The sequence below is a fragment of the Capra hircus genome, chromosome 23, assembly GCF_001704415.2.
Source record: "Capra hircus breed San Clemente chromosome 23, ASM170441v1, whole genome shotgun sequence".
NCBI classification, from domain to species: domain Eukaryota; kingdom Metazoa; phylum Chordata; class Mammalia; order Artiodactyla; family Bovidae; genus Capra; species Capra hircus.
The window spans coordinates 19,057,448-19,080,907 of record NC_030830.1 but is presented as its reverse complement, the minus strand read 5'-3'; the positions used below and the strand labels follow the sequence as shown (position 1 = coordinate 19,080,907).

Here is a 23,460-nt window from a genome sequence, read left to right as displayed (position 1 = left end):
ACTTTTATAACATTAGGAAAATTATAATAGAGTTCTATTTGTTCATGTCTAATTTAAGTTGGTTAATAGAACAACATTCCTCAAGAAGAGAAGTTTATCATAATAGGATATAAATATTAATTCTGTTAATATACAGTTATAACGAACCTGAGAAGAAGACAAAGAAGGCAGCCTTATTAGGTTCATAGATGACACAATGGGAAAGAAATTGCAAATGATATAGGAGACATCTATTTAAATTTAAATATAAATCTAATTATAAGAGTAATCAAAATGTTAAATCTACAGGATGAGATTGAACATTGATCAAAAGCCTTTACTGCATGTTATTAAAACATTCAACAGGATAGTAGAAATTATAGTTCTAGATGTGATTTCCCTAAGAATACAATTGAGGACATATATTCATTGTATCAAACATAAATAAATGAATTTAGTTCAATCCTTATAATAAATATGTGTACGCGCTCAGTCATGTCCGACTCTTTGTGACCCCATGGACTGGAGCCCGTCAGTCTTCTCTGTCCATTAGATTTTTCTGGCAAAAATGCTGGAGTGGGTTGCCATTTCCTTCTTCAGGGGATCTTCCCCACCCCTCGATGGAACCGGTATCTCCTGTGTCTTCTGCATTATAGCCCGACTGTTTATCTGTGAGCCACTGGGGAAGTATCATAAGTATATCTATCCTTATAATAAGGCTTCCCTGGTGGCTCAGGGGCAAAGCATCTGCCTGCAAAGCTGCCAGGGATCAAACCTGGGTTGGGAAGATCCCCTAGAGAAGGAAATGGCAGCCCACTCCAGTATTCTTGAGTAGGAAATCCCGTGGACAGAGGAGCCGGGTGGCCTGCAGTCCATGGGGTGGCAGAGTTGGATGTGATTTAGTGACTAAACAATAACATCCTTATAATTCTGTCTAAGGAGTTTTTGTAACAAAATTATATGCATGATAACCATTTCCACTGAGGATCAGAGGAACAAAATGAGGAATAGAAATGTGCAACCACATGGAATTCTCCAGGCTAGAATACTGGAGTGGGTAGTCTTTCCCTTCTCCAGAGGATCTTCCCAACCCAGGGATCGAAGCTAGGTCTCCCACATTGCAGGCAGATTCTTTACCAGCTGAGCCACAAGGGAAGCCCAACAGAAAGGGCAGATACATTTAATCGTATGGGAAAATATCACGTGGACGAGTTAGACTTGATTTGTATATTTGTTCTTTGATTTTTATCAAAGAACTGTAGCCTGCTCTTAGAGTTATCAAATACTAATTTATTTTTCTTTCTGCATACATGCATAGATAAGCTCAATGCCTTTAAAACAGAGACATCTCCAAAATTTATATCATTCCTGGCATTTAGCTAAAAGTCTAGGAACTCCATGTAACTGGGCAGCAATCTCTACATGGATCCTCTTGGTCTAGAGACGTACAATGAAAGACATCTTCTTCTTGCTCCCCCCCTCTCCTTCAACATACACTTAATATTTATTGATGGAAATAGTCAAGTGAAGAAAGTGTAATAAGGAAGATAAAGTGGCAAATTTGATCAAATGCTTTTGGTAGGAGAGATAAGATCAAGCTTGAAATTCACCATTGTATTTGGCAAATTGGAGGCAATTTGTGACACTAACAAAAGCTGTTTTTGTATAGTGGTGGAGTCAAATTCCAGACTAGTATAGGTTAAAAAAGAATAAAAGAAATAGAGTTACTTTATTTCCTTTATAAAGAACTAACTATTTTATTTATTTTTTGGCTGCACTGCATGGCATGTGGGATATTCCCCGACCAGGAATAGAATCTGTGGCCTCTGCAGTGGAAGGGAGTCTTAACCACTCGACTGCCAAGGAAGTCCAAAAGAATTTATTTCTGAGAAATTTTTCTGTGGAGGGGAATGATTACTAGAAATACACCTGGTGGGGTAGTGAGGCCCGGAAAGGTTTGAGGTTTTTTGTTTTGTTTTGTTTGTTCATTTAAGATGTTAGAATTAATGGTATATTTGTTTTCTCCTGGGAAGGATGAAATAAGAGAATTTGATGACATAATAAAAATATGGGTAAATTTCTGGAGTTACACCCTTGAATAGGTGAGGTAGAATGGAGTATAAAGAACAAATGAAAGGACTGGCTCTGTTAAGTAAAAAGTTAGTAAACAAAAACATCAGTTAAATAGAATCTGGACATCAGAAGAGGGAGTACTCACACCTTCCCACAGTTTGCATTGTTAGCAGAGCCCAGTAGAAGAAGAAAGATTCCTCTTCTTTACTGGCAAAGACTCAGCTAATAAAAGCCATGAACTCTTTTTATCTACCACCCTAATGTCCTTTTCCTCTCTAGAGTATTAGCTTTCCCATGCTGTATGGGGACTTGAACGTGGGTTGGTAGAATAGCAGACCCTGAACTGCAATTCTCCATTGATTTTGAATAAATCCAACTTTGTTGGAGAAATATCTAGCAGTCCATTTGCTTCAGGAAAATATCTTGTTGACCCAGACAGGGACCAGGAAAGATTCTGAAGGTTCCAGGACTGGTGGACAAACAGATGAGGTATGCACAATTAAGATCATTGTCACTCCCTGCTTTTTTCAGAGACCCCAGAGTTTGAAGTTATATTTTTCTTCTGGATTTGAAACTGGCCTTTCCTTTTTCTTTTTATTCCTTTCATTCTTTCTTTTTTCCTCTCTCTTTCTTGTTTGAAGCTTTCAGGCTATAATTGGGATCTATTTAAAGATTTTGTCTTTTTGGTTAAGGCCCTGTTCCTCATGCAAGTACTCTTTTGGCACTTTGGCCTGATTTTGGGATCAGACCTCTTCACTGACACTGGCTAGCCTTCAGCCTAGTCATTCAAGGACAGGGACTGCTTCTCCTGAGGCCAGCTAGCTTTCAACACATTCCTTCAGGAATAGGGGTTGTTTCTCTGAAATGGTGCTGTGTCTTTCAGCCTTCCACCTATTTTTTTTTTTTTTTGACCACTCATCATGTGAGATCAGAATCTTAACCACTGGACTTCCAGGGAAGTCCCCCACCTATCCTTTGGGTGGAGGGTGAAGCCTTATCCATGGTTCCTCTGGAACTCAGCTGTATTCTTAATTCTGGCTGTAATTGGCTTGCAAGCTGTTTGAATTGAGCCATTTGTGCTGTAAGCTGTTTAAGTTGTTTGAAAATTATTCTCCACTCTAGAGGAAATGAGATCCCAGTTAAGTTTCTTGAAAGTACATCCCCTACAGGCACTCAACAACACAGAGACAACTCTACACATGGACATCACCAGATGGTCAGCACTGAAATCAGATTGATTATATTCTTTGCAGCCAAAGATGGAGAAGCTCTATACAGTCAGCAAAAATAATACAGGGAGCTGACTGTGGCTCAGATCATGAACTCCTTATTGCCAAATTCAGACTTAAATTGAAGAAAGTAGGGAAAACCACTAGATCATTTAGGTATGACCTAAATCAAATCCCTTATGATTATACAGTGGAAGTGGCAAATAGATTCAAGGGATTAGATCGGATAGAGTGCCTGAATAACTATGGACAGAGGTTCCTGACATTGTACAGGAGACAGGGATCGAGACCATCCCCAAGAAAAAGAAATGCAAAAAGGCAAAATGGTTGTCTGAGAAGGTCTTACAAATAGCTGAGAAGAGAAGAGATGTTAAAGGTAAAGAAGAAAAGGAAAGATATATCCATCTGAATGTAGAGTTCCAAAGAATAGCAAGGAGAGATAAGAAAACCTTCCTCAGTGATCAATGCAAAGAAATAGAGGAAAACAATAGAATGGGAAAGACTAGCGATCTCTTCTAGAAAATTAGAGATACCAAGGGAATATTTCATGCAAAGATGTGCACAATAAAGGACAGAAACGGTATGGACCTAACACAAGCAGAAGATATTAAGAAGGAGTGGCAAAACTACACAGAAGGTCTATACAAAAAAGATCTTCATGACCCAGATAACCATGATTATGTGATCACTCACCTAGAGCAAGACATCCTGGAATGCAAAATCAAGTAGGCCTGAGAAGCATCACTATGAACAAAGCTAGTGGAGGTGACAGAATTCCAGTTGAGCTATGTCAAATCCTAAAAGATGATGTGTGAAAGTGCTGCATTCAATATGCCAACAAATCTGGAAAACTCAGCAGAGGCCACAGGACTGGAAAAGGTTAGTTTTCATTCCAATCCTAAAGAAAGGCAATGCCAAAGAATGTTCAAACTACCGCACAATTGCACTTGTCTCACACGCTAGCAAAGTAATGCTCAAAATTTTCCAAGCCAGGCTTCAACACTATGTGAACTGAGAACTTCCAGATATTCAAGCTGGATTTAGAAAAGGCAGAAGAACCAGAAATCAAATCGCCAACATCTGTTGGACCATCAAAAAAGCAAGAGAGTTCCAGAAATCCATCTACTTCTGCTTTATTGACTATGCCAAAGCCTTTGACTGTGTGGATCACAACAAACTGTGGAAAATTCTTCAGGAGATGGGAATACCAGACCACCCTACCTTCCTCCTGAGAAATCTGTATGCAGGTCAAGAAGCAACAGTTAGAACTGGACATGGAACAACAGACTGATTCCAAATTGGGAAGAGAGTACATCAAGGCTGTATATTGTCACCCTGCTTATTTAAATTTTATGCAGAGTACATTACACAAAATGCTGGGCTAGATGAAGCACAAGCTGGAATCAAGATTGCTGGGAGATATATCAATAACTTCAGATATGCAGGTGACACTACCCTTATGGCAGAAAGCAAAGAATAACTGAAGAGCCTCTTGATGAAAGTGAAAGAGGAAAATGAAAATGAAGTGAAGTGAAAATCACTCAGTCGTGTCCGCTCTTTGTAACCCCGTGGACTATACAGTCCATGAAATTCTCCAGGCCAGAATACTGGAGTGGGTAGCTTTTCTCTTCTCCAGGGGATCTTCCCAACCCAGGGATTGAACCCAGGACTCCCGCATTGAAGATAGATTCTTAAAAGCTGGCTTAAAATTCAACATTCAAAAAACTAATATCACGGCATCCAGTCCCATCACTTCATGGCAAATAGATGGGGAAACAAAGGAAACAGTGAGAAACTTCATTTTCTTGGGCTCCAAAATCACTGCAGCTGGTGACTGTAACCATGAAATTAAAAGACACCTGCTCCTTGGAAGAAAAGCTATGACAAATCTGGGCAGCATTTAAAAAGCAGAGACAATGCTTTGCTGACAAAGGTTTGTCTAGTCAAGGCTATGATTTTTCCAGTAGTCATACATGGATATTAGAGTTGGATTATAAAGGAAGCTAAGTGCCAAAGAATTGATGCTTTTGAACTGTGGTGTTGGAGAAGACTCTTGAGAGTCTCTTGGACTGCAAGGAAATCCGACCAGTCAATCCAAAAGGAAATCAGTTGTGCATATTCATGGGAAAGGCTGATGCTGAAGCTGAGACTCCAGTACTGTGGCCACCTTATTCGAAGAACTGACACATTGGAAAAGACACTGATGCTGGGAAAGATTGAAGGTGGGAGGAGAAGGGAGTGACAGAGGATGAGATGGTTGGATGGCATCACCAACTCGATGGATTTGAGTTTGACCAAGCTCTGGGAGTTAGTAATGGACAGAAAAGCCTGGCGTGCCTGTCCATGGGGTCACAGAGTCAGACACGACTGAGCGACTGAACTGAATGGAATAGACACTCTGACCTAACTGTGGTCTTTCCTTCTGTACATTTGTAACTAAATGGACAGACATGACCAAAGGCAATTTGAAATATCAGTGGTCATTATGGGGGACTTTTGAAATCCCTAAGCTTAATTTCCTCAAAACTGAATTGGCCTACGATACCACAGTAAATGAACTGAATGGAATAGTTATTTTAACTGATATTTTGAGGCTTCTCTCAAATCTGTAGTCTAAATTTGCCTCTTTGAAAAATAGGATTTTAAAATTAACGAAGGCAAAGAAATGATTAAGGAGAAGTAAAATGGCTCAGGCAGGCTCAGGCTCTCCTCGCTGGCTTCTTTGTCTCCAGCTCCACTTCTGGCATCATTATCTTCCTTCCCTTCTACGATACCTGTGCCTTCATTATAGCCTCAAGTCCCCCACAATAATTCTTTCACCAAAACTTCCCCCTTTTCTGAAACTCTCCCCACTCCCTTTTCCTCTGAATTATCAGAACCTGTCCCTTTAAACATAAGCCTTCTGAGGATCCAGAAGCTAAACAGTTTCCTATATTTCCAAGACTAAAGCTCAACTTTGAGCTGAAGTCAAGGATTTTCCCAAAGAAACCAAATATTCTCACAGATTTGCGGAGGAATTTAATAAAGTCGTTCAAATCCATCTATCTGAGTTCTCTGACTTAGTATCAGCTAATTTTTATGCAGTGAAGGCCAGGCCCAGCATTGAATGAAAACTCACTAATTGGGAAAATTCCAAAAGGTTTCTAGAATTACAACTGAGAGACCAGTCCACTAATTTATACACTCAGGCTTGGGCAAATGCTAGGCAGCTTCATCAAATGATTGGCTTTTTCAACTTTGTTGATGGGAGCAGCCTTGCACACAAAAATCTGATGAAACTGGTTCTGAATATTACAATGGACTTCATTTTGTTTTTAATGAAAATTCTGATATTCATTCAGATGTTCATTCTGCTCAGGTAGCTCTTAACTCTATGTTTATTAATAGGCTGAATTGGGACTTTCCCATCTTGTCAAAAGGGGACCAGGATAGAATAAGAAACTGTGTCCAATGCAGATTTAGTTAATCTGGCAAAGCAGCTTTTTCACACTCTACATGAGTCAACTATAAGGAAGATGAGCAAAATTCTTAACTACAGTAAATGACGCCTCCTAAGTGAAACTAAATCCTCCTAGTTTCTGTTATTCAATACTGTTGCAAACTTTAGATCTCTACCCACATTTCCAAAGTCCTCCCAATTCTCAAAGACAGTGTTCTGAGGAACTTTAGATGCTCTTCCCAATCCTTTAGTCACGAAGTTGTGTCCAACTCTTGTGACCCCATGGATTGTAGCCCACCAGGCTCGTCTGTCCATGGGATTTCCCAAGCAAGAATACTGGAATGGGTTGCCATTTCCTTCTCCATGGGACCTTCCTAATCAGGTATCGAACTCCTGTCTCCTGCATTGCAGGCAGAATCTTTACCGACTGAGCCACCAGGGAAGTCCCCTTCAACATTAGCTTAGAGAAACATTACTCCTGATTGAGGATGAATCTCTTCTAGTCCTAATTGATCTGGAGCCACACTCTGGGTGCTCAGCCTCACTACAATAAAACAGCCCCTGACTGAGAGAACTGAGTAATTTCACACAGTATGGATCGCCAATGAATGTCAAGAGATTCTTATCTCTGAACTTATTTCCTTTAGCTTAGGCCTATAGAGAGATACCGGAGAAGGCAATGGCACCCCACTCCAGTACTCTTGCCTGGAAAATCCCATGGACGGAGGAGCCTGGTAGGCTGCAGTCCATGGGGTCGTGAAGAGTCGAACACAACTGAGCGAATACACTTTCATGTTTCACTTTCATGCATTGGAGAAGGAAATGGCAAGCCACTCCAGTGTTCTTGCCTGGAGAATCCCAGGGACGGGGGAGCCTGGTGGGCTGCCATCTATGGGGTCGCACAGAGTCAGACACGACTGAAGTGACTTAGCAACAGCAGCATAGAGAGATACAGACTCTTACCTCCACTCTATCCATTTATTAGGCTGAGATTTCTAAGAGAAGTATCATGCCAAAATTTCTTTCTCTCAAAAGGGGAAAACAGTTGTAGAAATGGACACTTGTCATCAAAGTAATCAACCAGGTGAGTTAAATGCTTCTTAGACATCTTTTATTTGTCATTCTTTGACAGGATTGGAACTGATTTTGGAAGCACTGTTCATTTGTCCTGAATGAAATCAGCTACCACCTTCTTTATGGGAAAAATCTCCAACTGATGTTGGCAGAATTCATAGCACACCTCCCATCAAGATTCAAATAGATCCTTAATACCTCTTCCTAGAATTAGTCAATATCCTATAAGTTAAAAGGTCCTTCAAGTCATAAAGCCCATAACAGAAGATTACATGGTCAAGGCCTCATTCCTACACTAACTCATGTAACACTCCTATATCACTGGTGAGAAAACCTAGAACTAGAGGTATAGGTTTATCCTGGACCTCGCAGCAATAAACAACAGTGATACCCTTTGACACTCTGTTGTTCATAACCCTCATAGGCAACTAACATCCATTCCCACCAGAGGTAAATTCTTTAGTATAATGATTTATTCAGTGCATTGTTTATTGTTCTAATTGGTGAAGCAAGCCAATACCTTTTTGCCCTTAGAGCCTACTCCTTTAAAAATTACCTATACCTTTTTAATCTAAAGTGTTCATTGTAAAAGACAGTAAGTCTTCAGCATGTTATATATACTAGCACCTTATAGATTGACTGAAATAATTGACAATTACTGAGTAATGACCAAGTACTAACTTTGCTAGGCACTGGGAATACAGTAGTAAACACAATGCTTAATGAGATATAAACATATTTTAGAGTAGGAAAATTATGTGCGATCAACAAATATAATAGAATCAATAACACAGTGTTCACCTCTTTCTCTGTCTTACATAGGGTGGTACTTTTGGCACAGTGTTGTAACTTTTCTTTATCATCCTCCTTACTTTCCTTATGAAATCCTCAAAGACAGGTAACATAACATTTACTTATATATCAACTGTCTTTCACAAGTAAATACATTTGATAAATAAAAGTTTACTGAATCCCCAGAGTAATTCTGCACTGGGAGTTTTTATGGAAATTGCTGCTGAAGATTAAGCACAAAAGAACTACAAAAAGTCACTAATCAGAGAATAGGTCTCCTAGAAACTCCCACTAAATCCCTGCTCAACAAAATGCCATTTACAAGCAAAGGGATCGTTATTTTGGGAAAGCTGAGATCTGATGATGTGCATGATGTTGTTGGGTAAATCCTCAGGGCTGCTGAGTAGCTCTTAGAGGCAACTGTAAAGCAAAGGGAAACAACAGTGATGGGAGCTGAGTCACGTTAGCTTTCCACTGCAATCGGTCCTTAACTGACTGATTCTCCACTAAGACGTAACCCTAGAGATTGCTCCATTTTGTGAGTGATATGAAACTCATTTGAAACTTTTTAATAACTGCATGCAGCATGGGGAGAGCATGTTAATCAGCTCTCCTGTTCAAAGAGCTGAATCCCTGTGGACATAGAGAAAACAAGATCATGGTTATCAGCAGTCCAATTCTGTCTTTATAATGAGATCTCTAGGGTCTTGTTTTCCTTCCAACTTGTGCAAAGAGCAGCAGAAGTTGAAAATCGCTCTCCCTCTTGCTCCAGCTGTAAATAGTACTCATTGAACTCATCATGACCTTAAGAATCTCTTCAGATTTTCTGTAATCATCCAGAGGGAAACACATAAGTGAATGTGGCCATGTGTGAATATTACAAGAAAATAGAAATGGCCTAAGAGAAACTACTTTTGCAGTAGATCCAAACATTTCACATCCTTCAGTTTTTTCAATCTATAATTTCATCTCTTCTTTCTGATCTCCTTTAGAACATAACTGTTAAGACAAATAAGTCACTTGTTCAGTGAAATAATTGGCAGGTTATATTTTCTTTTCACTTAGAAGACAAGAAGAAAGCAAATGACTCAAACAAAAGCCTGCATTTCTTTTTGGTTGTTTGGATTTATCAATTTTATGTTCATATAAACAACTGCAAAATACTTAATCATAGAAAGCTATATACTATTACATCTAACCTTTTCCCAAACTTATTCACACTGTTACCTTGAAAAATACAAAGAAGGAAATAAAGCTAATGTGTTTTCTTTTTTAAAAAACCTACCCATCTGTGTAAAAATATTTTTTTGCTTACAAGTTCCATTTGAGCTTACAGAATCAAAGTGAAGTTTAATTTACAGGGAAATGAAAGTTTTTAGTGCAATAGATTTTTGGTCTCAGATCTACAAATCATTTTTCTGCTTTGATTTTGAAAATCATGTTTTCTCTATCTAAATGTCAAACTGAAAGAGCCAAAATTATTTATTTCCTACCAAATTCCTGGGTATTGTGAGGAAATAATGAGGTGATGAATTTAATTATGTGGTTACATTAATGTGGGTCAGAAAACTGGGCAGTGGTGGAGCTCTGGATCAATGAGATTCTGTTTTACAAAGCAAAATCATGGGCTCTATACCACATGTCTGCAACTGCTTGTAATAATTTTTATACTTTAGGGATGTGGTGCAAATGTTGATATTCTTTGGGAGGTTACAGTTGTTCTAGAGACTAACCTAAATATTCAACTTCAGTCAAATTACTTTTATTCATTTCCAAAATTTTATTTAACCCTTTTAAATATTAAGGTAACATGTACTCATGATTATATGTTACATTTCTATATGGTTATATTAACTTTTTTTAATTTAGAAGATTGAAAATCCACTTTCTTCAAACTCTCCAATTATCTTTACATATTTATGTAAACCATAGAAATGGGAATGCACTATATCTGAAATTTTGAAACTTTAAAAAGTTTATTTTATATATTTAAAATAATTATAGTTTAATACTTTTATTAATTTAAACATATTGTTTTAAATATAATTTAAATTTAATATAATTTTAGTATGTTCAATATAGTTAATACATAAATTTAAAATATTTAGTACAGAATATGCTTAAAATATACTTAAATATTGCCTTCCATATTAATAAAACACACCAGGGTTGTTTTTTTTTCATGTGTGATTTTTCTGTTACTTTACAACTCTGCAAATATTTATTTAACCACTAAACAGCCAACTGGTTCCAAATAGGAAAAGGAGGACATCAAGGCTGTATATTGTCACCCTGCTTATTTAACTTCTATGCAGAGTACATCATGAGAAACGCTGGATTGGAAGAAACACAAGCTGGAATCAAGATTGCCGGGAGAAATATCAATCACCTCAGATATGTAGATGACACCACCCTTATGGCAGAAAGTGAAGAGGAGCTAAAAAGCCTCTTGATGAAAGTGAAAGTGGAGAGTGAAAAAGTTGGCTTAAAGCTCAACATTCAGAAAATGAAGATCATGGCATCCAGTCCCATCACTTCATGGGAAATAGATGGGGAAACAGTGGAAACAGTGTCAGACTTTATTTTGGGGGGTTCCAAAATCACTGCAGATGGTGACTGCAGCCATGAAATTAAAAGACGCTTACTCCTTGGAAGAAAAGTTATGACCAACCTAGATAGTATATTGAAAAGCAGAGACATTACTTTGCCGACTAAGGCCCATCTAGTCAAGGCTATGATTTTTCCTGTGGTCATGTATGAATGCGAGAGTTGGACTGTGAAGAAGGCTGAGCGCTGAAGAATTGATGCTTTTGAACTGTGGTGTTGGAGAAGACTCTTGAGAGTCCCTTGGACTGCAAGGAGATCCAACCAGTCCATTCTGAAGGAGATCAGCCCTGAGATTTCTTTGGAAGGAATGATGCTAAAGCTGAAACCCCAGTACTTTGGCCACCTCATGCGAAGAGTTGACTCACTGGAAAAGACTCTGATGCTGGGAGGGATTCGGGGAAGGAGGAGAAAGGGACAACCGAGGAGGAGATGGCTGGATGGCATCACCGAGTCAATGGATATGAGTCTGAGTGAACTCCAGGAGTTGGTGATGGACAGGGAGGCCTGGTGTGCTGCGATTCATGGGGTCGCAAAGAGTCGGACATGACTGAGCGACTGAACTGAACTGAACTGAACAGCCAATAGTCTAGTGGTTTTCTCCACTTTCTTCAATTTCAGTCTGAATTTGCCAATAAGGAGTTCATGATCTGAGCCACAGTCAGCTCCCTGTATTATTTTTGCTGACTGTATAGAGCTTCTCCATCTTTGGCTGCAAAGAATATAATCAATCTGATTCAGGTGTTGACCATTTGGTGATGTCCATGTGTAGAGTCTTCTCTTGTGTTGTTAGAAGAGGGTATTGCTATGACCAGTGCGTTCTCTTGGCAGAACTCTATTAGCCTTTGCCCTGCTTTGTTCTGTACTCCAAAGCCAAATTTGCCTGTTACTCCAGGTGTTTCCTGACTTCCAACTTTTGCATTCCAGTCCCCCATAATGAAGAACATCTTTTTTGGGTGTTAGTTCTAGAAGGTCTTGTAGGTCTTCATAGAGCTGTTCAACTTCACCTTCTTCAGCTTACTGGTCAGGGCATAGACTTGGATTACTGTGCTATTGAATGGTTTGCCTTGGAAACAAACACAGATCATTCTGTCGTTTTTGAGATTGCATCCAAGTACTGTATTTTGGACTCTTTTGTTGACTATGATGGCTATTCCATTTCTTCTAAGGGATTCCTGCCCACAGTAGTAGATATAATGGTCATCTGAGTTAAATTCACCCATTCCAGTCCATTTTAGTTTGCTGATTCCTAGAATGTCGATGTTCACTCTTGTCATCTCCTGTTTGACCCCTTCCAATTTGCCTTGATTCATGGACCTAACATTCCAGGTTCCTATGCAATATTGCTCTTTACAGTATCAAACCTTGTTTCTATCACCAGTCCCTTCCACAACTGGGTATTGTTTTTTCTTTGGCTCCATCCATCCCTTCATTTTTTCTGGAGTTATTTCTCCACTGATCTCCAATAGCATATTGGGCACCTGCCAACCTGGAGAGTTCATCTTTCAGTTGTCCTATCTTTTTGCCTTTTCATACTGTCCATGGGGTTCTCAAGGTAAGAATGCTGAAGTGGTTTGACTTATGACTATACAGTGGAAGTGAGAAATAGATTTAAGGGACTACATATGATAGACAGAGTGCTAGTAAGAGGAGGTGGCAAGAATACACAGAAGAACTGTACAAAAAAGATTTTCATGACCAAGATAATCATGATGGTGTGATCACTCACCTAGAGCCAGACATCCTGGAATGTGAAGTCATGTGGGCCTTAGAAAGCACCACTACAAACAAAGCTAGTGCAGGTGATGGAATTACAGTTGGGTTATTTCAAATCCTGAAAGATGATGCTGTGAAAGTGCTGCATTCAATATGCCAGCAAATTTGGAAAACTCAGCAGTGGCCACAGGACTGGAAAAGGTCAGTTTTCACTCCAAACCCAAAGAAAGGCAATGCCAAAGAATGCTCAAACTGCAATTGCACTCATCTAACACGCTAGTAAAGTGATGCTCAAAACTCTCCAAGCCAGGCTTCAACACTATGGGAACCATGAACTTTCAGATGTTCAAGCTGGTTTTAGAAAAGGCAGAGGAACCAGAGATCAAATTGCCAACATCCACTGGATCATTGAAAAAGCAACAGAGTTCCAGAAAACCATCTGCTTCTGCTTTATTGACTATGCCAAAGCCTTTGACTGTGTGGATCACAAGAAACTGTGGAAAATTCTGAAAGAGATGGGAATTCCAGACCACCTGACCTGCCTCTTGAGAAACCTGTATGCAGGTCAGGAAGCAACAGTTAGAACTGGACATGGAACAACAGACTGGTTCCAAATAGGAAAAGGAGGACGTCAAGGCTGTATATTGTCACCCTGCTTATTTAACTTCTATGCAGAGTACATCATGAGAAATGCTGGACTGGAAGAAGCACAAGCTGGAATCAAGATTGCTGGGAGAAATATCAATAACCTGAGATATGCAGATGACATCACCCTTATGGCAGAAAGTGAAGAAGAACTAAAAAGCCTCTCGATGAAAGTGAAAGAGGAGAGTGAAAAAGTTGGCCTAAAGCTCAACATTCAGAAAACGAAGATCATGGCATCTAGTCCCATCACTTCATGGCAAATAGATAGGGAAATAGTGGAAACAGTAACTGACTTTTATTTTTCTGGGCTCGAAAATCACTGCAGATGGTGATCACAACCATGAAATTAAAAAACGCTTACTCCTTGGAAAGAAAGTTATGACCAACCTAGATAGTATGTTGAAAAGCAGAGACATTACTTTGTCAACAAAGGACCATCTAGTCAAGGCTATGGTTTTTCCAGTAGTCATGTATGGATGTGAAAGTTGGACTATAAAGACAGTTGAGCACCAAAGAATTGATGTTTTTGAACCTTGGTGTTGGAAAAGACTCTTGAGAGTCCTGTGGGCTGCAAGGAGATCGAACCAGTCCATCCTAAAGGAGATCAGTCCTGGGTGTTCATTGGAAGGACTGATACTGAAGTTGAAACTCCAATACTTTGGCCACCTGATGTGAAGTGCTGACTCATCTGAAAAGACACTGATGCTGGGAAAGATTGAGGGCAGGAGGAGAACTGGACGACAGAGGTTGAGATGGTTGGATGCCATCACTGACTCAATGGACATGGGTTTGGGTGGACTCCAGGAGTTGGTGATAAACAGGGAGTCCTGGAGTGCTGAGGTTCATGGGGTTGCAAATAGTCAGACACCACTGACCGACTGAACTGAACTGAACTGAACTGATTCAGCCAATGGACATTTAGTCTGTTCCCTTTTTTAGCTACAATGTAACTGTGCTACATAGAACTTTATGTACACTTAGGAAGGCAACCCCAATGGTTAATCCCATGAAGTGAAATTAATGAATCAAAGACCTGTAATTTGGCAAAATTATCCTCCAAAAATGTAAACCAAATGCAAGGTATGAGTGCCATTTTGTTATATCTTCACAAACTCTGAGTGTTACCAAGCTGAAAGGTATTTGCAATACAATCAGAATAAAGTAATATCTCATTGTTGTGATTGTAGTTATTTAAGTATAGAGGTTCCCCTTCATGTATCACTGTCTTGTTATGGCAAAGGGGCTTGGAGAACTCAATGAAGCTATGAGCCATGCTGTGACTAAACCACTACCACCACCACCAATGAGTTTTAAATAACTTCAGGTTGGGGAAAATATGTAAGCTCTAATGGGTCACATCAGTGACTACGATTAGTGCTTATTCTCAGGTTTTGCACCACCCTTAAGGGAATTGTTTAAGCTTTCATTTCACTGATTGTGGAAATGATGTTATCATTTTGGGGGTTTGGAGTGGGGGGAGCCACAATTTTATCTTCTCCAAAAGATAATCAATGTGGTTTCCATGTTTCCTTTGAATGCAATTTAAAGAACAACATTCAACCAAATCTCATATATTTATTCTATATTTACTGTATTCCAGTAAGTTTACCAATCTAAGTAAAAATAAAAGTTATAAGTCAAGTGACAAAAAGAAACATAATATGATTTTTGGATCATCTTTTTAAAAACTGATTAAAATAGAAAGAAATTAGACTTTCAAATTCTTTCCTTAGACAAAAGACTAAGTCTCATTTCAATTTAAGAATAAAAAGTTTACCAAAAGCTGTTCATATTTGTACTATATTCCAAGCTTGATTTTTTTGCCCCACCAAATACAAGGTAAACTTTTCTACAGAAATAAAGGCTCAAATTGTGAGGATATGGACAATTGTGGTCCTAGTCAGAAAGCAAGAAAAGAACCTAAGAGGTTTGATTCTCAATCATCTGCTATTATTGCAAGATTACCCCTAAGAATACACTCTATTCCCTTTGACAGCCCAGCTAATTACCCAAAGGAGTGTTCAGTCCCCATGATCTCAATAAGAAAGTATGTTATGCCTGCTTTCAGGCACCATTTTGGATGCTAAGAAATTAGTCCTCTGGTTGGTTTGTTTTTGTGTTTTTTTTTTGTTTGTTTGTTTTTTTTTTTTTTTTTTCAATCTGGGTCTACAAGAGTGTCCTCAGCTGCACTGCTTATTTTCTGGGGGCTTTAGCTGACAGCTCCTGAAGGCCTCCTGCAGGCTGGGTATTTGGCCCAAACGGCAGGCAGACGGAAGGAATACTAATGCTATTTTCTATTTCAATTGCCTCGTTTCTCCATAATTTAACTACCAAATGGCACTTATTCCACTTTGCCTTTTCTATGAGGTAGTGATACACCATTACTCCATCACTTTACTCAAATTATAAGAAAAGGAATTCTCACAGCCTTTACAACTCTTACCTTCAGGAAGAAACAAGACTCCAATGCATGGGAGACAATTCAGAGCTCAATTGTCATCCCCTTTCCTGACAAAGTTAAGATCTTTGTAACCATTTCTATATAATTTCTGGTGCATTAGTCTCATATCACCCTATTGTTACTTTCTAACTATATTAACTGCATAATCTCCATAAAATCCCTATAACAAATCCCAACCAGGGGGAAAAAGTATTAATATGTGGTTTCCCTAGATCACTTGGGAAAGCTGAAAACAGGTAAGCCTAAATAACTGAAAAATTAAGAAAAAAATTCTTTCTTGTACTTTGGTATACTGTATTTGGCTGTGGAAAATAAATTTGCTATAATAACTTTGAAGTTGAGAAGTTTTCACCAAAAATAAGCTTTTTATTAGAAAATCAAAATATGTGTGGCTATGATATGCACTACTCTGCTTTATTTTTTTCAAGCCTACTAATTAAATATATTATTATTAATTGTCTTGATCCCCTAAATCACACAGCAATCTAGATATTTTATAATATTCATTTAATAACTTTACTCTTGTTATTTATGCCTAAGTTATCAAAGAATCAACAGGACTAAGAGTTCGAGGTGTGTTTTCTTCTGTGCCCACTGTTCTATTTTTTTTTTTTTTACATTTGTCTCCTTTTCATGGAAATCCCTCAGTAATCACCCAACTAAAAATTAAAAAGAAAAAAATTCAACATTTCTAATTTCTTAGGTAAGCATGTGTTTGATGCCACAGAATAATTAAATTTCTCATTTTATTCTTCTGTGGATACAGTCTTTACAGGAGGAACTCTTTAGATAACATTTTAAAAAATTTTTTACCATACTTCCCTAACACAGGGTATATAGTTTTTATGACAATAACACTAGTTAATGGTATTATAAATTGTGGTAGAAAAAAAATTATGGTAGACATAGATTTTAAGTTTTCAGATAGCTGAATTTTAGGAACTCTTAAAATTTTACTTTTAACAGTTTTTTTTTTAAACAAAACAAAATTTTATTTTTCTTCATAATCATCAAGAAGAAAATGTGGGCATTTTCAACAAGAAATTAGAAGAAAGAAGTTACGTTCATACTTAAAGTAAATATACTCTAAATTTAAATTTTCTTTCAGTTGTAATTATTTAAAAAAATAATTGTGATATTTAGTTTCATTATTACCCTAATGCTCTTTATTCCAAATAAAAATCTGTCTTTTATGGATTCAAGACTCTCTTTATTCTTCTTAGCCATATTAGGGTCAATCTTTTTTTTTTTTTTTTACTTTTTAAAGTTACTTTTTATGTACTGCACTATCTTTTCTTTTTTCTCCATTCATCCTGATCACCATGCACTTCTCTTCTGCAAGATAATCATGTTGTTCTGATGTTTCTAAAAGCCCAAGAGATTATACCGAAAGTTGTCATTTTATTGCTGGATAGAATGTCCTCTCTGACCCTAGACATTTAGATTGCAGAATTCTATTTCTTTCAAAGAAATTAATGATAGAGATCTGAGTTGACAGCATTTCACGGGAAGAACTGGGATCTTTAGCAGATACAATAATAATCTAAGTGAAAATAATGACACTATGAAGTAAACAACATTAATAAGATTATAATAATCCAGGTAGGCAGTTTTTTTGTGATTTTCAAATCATGTCTTGGATACTGAGATTAGTCCTGGTTGTCAGATTTTCAGAAGGTCATTGTCAACATTTAGGATATTTGGAAAACATCTACTAAGATGATAATATACCTGATAACCTTGTTATAAGAATGGTTGAAGGAAACTGAATGCTTTGGTCTAAAGAAAATTTAGGTGTGGTAACTCGTTTAAAATATTTTAATGATGGTCATATTAAGAGATGTTAAGATATGATATATGCTCAATAAGATTAAAATACTTTAGTTTATGAATAAGGGGAAATTTACTACTTAATAAAAAGTTATTGATTCTCGTTCTGAATTTTCCAACAATGAAATAATCTGCCTATGTGTTTGAACAAATGATAAACAAATTATGTGCCTGGGCAGAAGCTATTCAAATATTGAATGGGCTGTGAGACTTGATGTCTTACATGTTCCTTAAAAATCCTGATTTTCAATGGTTTTCAGAAAATAAAGATTAAGTATTCTTTATTTCATTCTTACCAGTTATACGGATGATACAAAAAGAAGGCAATGGAAAAATCCAATGACAGCTCAGAGTACGGTTTTATCTTAGTGGGCTTCTCTGATCGTCCCAAGCTGGAGATGGTGCTCTTCATAGTAAATTTTACTCTGTATTCAGTGGCTGTCCTGGGAAATTCAGCCATAATCCTTGTGTGTATATTAGACTCTCGACTTCATACGCCAATGTACTTCTTTCTGGCAAATCTTTCCTTTTTAGATCTCTGCTTTAGTACTAGCTGTGTCCCCCAGATGCTGGTTAACCTCTGGGGCCCTGATAAGACCATCAGCTATGCAGGCTGTGTTGTCCAGCTCTTCTCTTTCCTTTCTGTTGGAGGAGTCGAGTGCCTCCTTCTAGCTGTCATGGCCTATGACCGCTATGCTGCAGTCTGCAAGCCCTTGCATTACACGGTCATTATGCACCCCCAGCTGTGCTTACGACTGGTGGCTGTGGCCTGGGGAAGCGGACTGGTCAATGCCATCGTCATGTCCCCACTGACAATGACTCTCTCCAGATGTGGTCAGCGACGAGTTAACCATTTCCTCTGTGAAATGCCGGCCCTGATCAAGATGGCTTGTGTGGACGCTCGTGCAGTGGAAATGCTGGCCTTCACCTTTGCCGTTCTCATTGTCCTACTGCCCCTCACTCTTATTCTTGTCTCCTACGGCTACATCGCAGCAGCTGTGCTGAGGATCAAATCAGCTGCTGGGCGCCGGAAGGCCTTCAATACCTGTAGCTCCCACCTCACTGTGGTCTCCTTGTTCTATGGGAGCATCATCTATATGTACATGCAGCCAGGAAACAGCTCTTCCCAAGACCAAGGCAAGTTTCTCACCCTCTTCTACAACCTGGTGACTCCCATGTTGAATCCACTCATCTACACCTTAAGGAATAAGGAGGTGAAAGGGGCGCTGAAAAAGGTTTTGGGGAGGCAACAGTGAAATACAGAGGTATGCTAAGTTATAATGTCCTAGGAAATTTTTTCCCAAACATTACTGTTTATTTTGTGCTTAAGATAACTTTAGCCAATGTATCAAACATTCTTGGATTTGTTTTTTTAATGTGGATAAATACACTGAGGTGTATCCAGAGTCAAGGTGAATCAACCCAAAACCTTAGGTACACACAATATGGATGTAACTTGACCGTGTGAGGCACCAGGGAAGCCCACTATATATCCTAAGTTATAAAACTGAGTGGATAGTTTCAAGCCTCTTAATAAAAACTTTGTAGCTATTTTCATCCTGATTTTTTAAATGGCAGAACTATTCCCTGGTGGCTCAGATAGTAAAGATTCTGCCTGCAATGTGGGAGACCTGGTTGGATTCCTGGGTCGGGAAGATCCCCTAGAGTAGGAAATGGCAACCTGCTCCAGTATTCTTGCCTGGGAAATCCCATGGACGGAGGAGCCTGGCGGACTACAGTCCCAGAGGTCGCCAAGAGTCAGACATGACTGAGAGACTAACACTACTACTACTATGGTCTATAGCTCCTATGTAAGTGAGCCTAAGTCACAGAGAAGATAACTGGAATTCAGAAGTGTGTATACATATCTGAACCTTTTCCATTATCCACTAACAGTGCCTTTGTTAGAGTGGTGCGTGTAGGGGTGAACTAATAACCAGCTCCAGCCTGTATCCTTTGTTTGTACATTCTTTCATCATGCTGATATGCCCTAGACTCCATGTGAGCATTCTCACCATTCTCCGTAATGTTTCTTTATTATTAATACGATGACATCATCCCTTCCCACATTGCCCTGTGTAAATGCCTGGCCAAATCCTTCCCGTGCTTCAGTGGTCAACTCTAATATGATGTGTGTATGTGTGCTTCTTGGCTCAATCATATCTGAGTCTTTGTGACCCCATGGACTGTAGCCCACCAGGCTCCTCTGTCCATGGAATTCTCCAGGCAAGCACACTGGAATGGGTTGTCATGCCTTCCTCCAGGGGATCTTCCCAACCCACGGATCAAACCCAGGTCTCCCGCATTGCAGGCAGATTCTTTAATATTTTTAAAATTATCTGGGACTCTTTGATTTTAAAATGCTCTGTCACTTCTTCTAAACTATTGTATTTTTATACAATGAAATGACCATTCTTCTAGTTAATTTTTTTATATTTAGGTTTCTTATGTTTCCTATTAGATTGTAAGTTCCTCAATGATAGGGCTATTTATTTTATTCTTTCTTAGCACCATTCCAAGTATTGAGTTGCTAATAAAAATCATAATTTTGGTGAAAACTTCAAAGTTCTTTCCAGTTTCTTTCCACTGGAGTATTTTATTGTGTTAGGAGATCATTTTTAAAAAATTGTTATTCAAAGAAATGACTCTATAATATGAATCTATCTGTCATCATTATGAGGCTTATTGAAAATAATATTTATCAACTTGAGAAGGAGGGCACAAAATTCCATAGACATAGCTATTCATATCCATTCTGTGTGAAATTAAATATCACAATTAAAATTGATAAGAAAATTTAAATTAAAAGTATGTTTACTTTTTAAACATAAAAAGTAACTTCTTTTTTCTGGTGTCTTGTTTAAAATGCTATTTTTTTCAAGAGGGAGGGGATATATGTATACTTATAGCTGATTGATGTCTTTGTACAGCAGAAACCAACACAACATTGTAAGCAATTATCCTCCAATTTAAAATAAAATTTAAGAAGATAAAATTTTAAAATGCTATTTTTTTCTTGATGATTATGAAGAAAAATAAAAATTTTATTTTGCTTTGTGTAATTAATAGTTTCTAAAATTCCAGAATTGATTGACTACCTGAAAAACAAGAATATTTATCTACCATACTTTTTCCCATCATAATTTTAATGCTATTAACTGCTGTTATTACCATTCAAACTATGTCCCATATTAGAGAAGTATGGCAGCCTTTAAAAATATTATCTAATGAGCTCCTGTAACAGACTATAGTCACAGAAGGGTAATTTATTCTTCTAAGACATCAAACACATGCTTACCTGAGGAAACAAAAATGTTGAATTCTTTTTAAAAGTTCTAGTCAGATGATTTCTTAGGAGCTTCACATGGGCATTTTCGTGAAAGTGCTGGATGGTCACCATCCGCCAGAGAATGCACCCACTGAGGTCTGCCATTTCCAACAGCCGAAGGAAAGGAGAGTGTTTAATTTGTAAGTTTGAAGGTGCCATAGGGCAAAGTTCCTTCTTAGTCCCCCAGATTGATGCCTGCTATAACTTTTAGTGGTGAAAACAAATTGAACTTTTGCTCTGGGGACAGTTTTCTAACAAACATTGCAATGTCAGTATCAATTAAACCAGTGTAATTGATAGGGCTGTTCAGAACATCTGTGGCTTTACTAATATTTTTCATCTAGCTCTATAAATTGCTGAGAAAGCAACTGACATATATTAAAATCTATTCAGCCATGGCTGTGGACTTGTCCATGTCTCTCTTTAATTTTGTCAAATTTTGCTAAAAAGAAAAAATGAGACCTGTGATATGTTTATTCTCGTGCATGTGAATAAAATCATTATGACATATTTTGGCAAAATAATTTGTAAATTTATTAATTCAATTGCCAGTGAATGTTGGTTATGATTGCAAATTATATATGTTTAAAACGCATTGTGTATTGGTAGGATCCTGAATCTTATGTAAAAAATTACCTCTAACCCTAGTTCTTTTCAGATTGACCAAATTTATTGCATCAAAGGAGTGATTAGCTATCTATTTGGATACACATATGGAAATCTGGTCATGGTGGGGCAGAACCCCCTTAAGACTGTGAATAAACAATATAAAGATTTCATATTGATAACATTTTCTGACTTAGAAGTCACATTTTGCCCAAAACTTACTTTTAAATCACTGCAAATGATCAGTCCAGATAGTATTAACGTTATGTTTGATTCAAACATATTAAGATTAAACTATCTAATCCTTAAACATCTCAATTCAATTCTTCATTTATATGCTGTGATATCCTTTTCATAAGGTGGATGCAGGTTTTCACAAAATTATAAGATACCTCAGATATTATGAAAGCTTTTCTATTTATGGATAGATTCTTGTCATTAATTTCTTATGGTGTATATAATAACTGTTAGCATCTAGATTTAGCCCAGATAATACCCCAGGAGTGGGAAGTGATGGAAGAGTGAAAGGATAAACTTCAAGGACTTCTGGTTTTCCTTCTTAAATGCAAAAATGATTCCACTGCACTAATTGGTGTAAGAATCTGAATTGATAAAGGTAGATAATTATAGGTTATATTTAATATCTTACATGAACACATTGCCATATTATTTAATGTCAAAATGATTTAAAAATTTTCCAAGTTTCAATCAATTATCTTGTATTCAATCTATGACTTCTTCTTTCTCAAAATCCTCTTTCTTTTTATCCTTAAGGGCACAGAATTGGGCTAAAGGATAACTTTTTGTGTGACACAAACACACATGAATAACTTTCCTGATTTATTTTTTAATATGGATAAATAAATTGTGGTGTATTTAAGAGGAATACCATGCAGTGGTATTCATTCAGAACATGAATAATCTTCAGCTATACATGCCATCTTGGGAAAAATCCAGTCCTGTTTTTCTCCTTTATTTATATTCACAATACTTCTGACAACAGATTGTAGGGGGGAGGTTTCCACACATCAAGCAATTCTCCAATACCAGCTGGGTCTCCTGCATTTTAATTTATTTCTGAAATTATCTACCTGGAGTTTGCATCAGATTTCACGAGCTCAGCTACATGAGATTGCGCACTTCAGATGCTGACCACAAGTCCCAGATTGTCACCTGTACTTCCGACCAGATTACTGTACTTCTGACCAACTAGCTATAAATCTGGGTTCCCACAACCCCCTCCTTGAGTTCAACTATTTGTTAGGATGGCTTGCAAGACTCAGGGAAAAACTAACTATGCTTATGAGTTTATTGTAAAGGATATACAAAAAGCTATAAATGAACAGTAGAAGAGATGGAAATCAGGTTATTGCTTAACTAACTTATCAGACCCAATAAAGCTGAAAATTAATCTAGTTGGGGAGTGAGGACAGAGGAACACAAGCAAGTTGATCTATTTTAGAAAGCATTCATATGGTTTGGATTGTGAAACACTAGTTATTTCTGAATGTGAGCGTCCAAATAAGTCTCTGGGGAAAGTTTTTTTAAAGAATGTACAAGACCCAAATAGACTTTCATTTCTCCTTTCACTCCACCAGCCACATGATCATCCTGAACCCAACTTTGGCAAAACAACAACGAAACAGTGGTTTACTCCACTGAGAGGCTTATCAAAAAGAAAACC

The 23,460-nt window shown here is 37.8% G+C and overlaps 1 protein-coding gene across 1 annotated transcript; it reads left to right on the top strand.

Annotated features, from left to right (window-relative positions):
- Positions 18,169-19,098, top strand: LOC102181945 (putative olfactory receptor 2W6). The gene has a single exon (XM_018038537.1). It carries the CDS (start codon positions 18,169-18,171, stop codon positions 19,096-19,098), a length of 930 nt encoding a protein of 309 aa, XP_017894026.1.

Coding starts and splice junctions, on each gene's coding strand:
- LOC102181945 (XM_018038537.1), top strand. CDS start 18,169: ATGGAAAAATCCAATGACAGCTCAGAGTACGGTTTTATCTTAGTGGGC.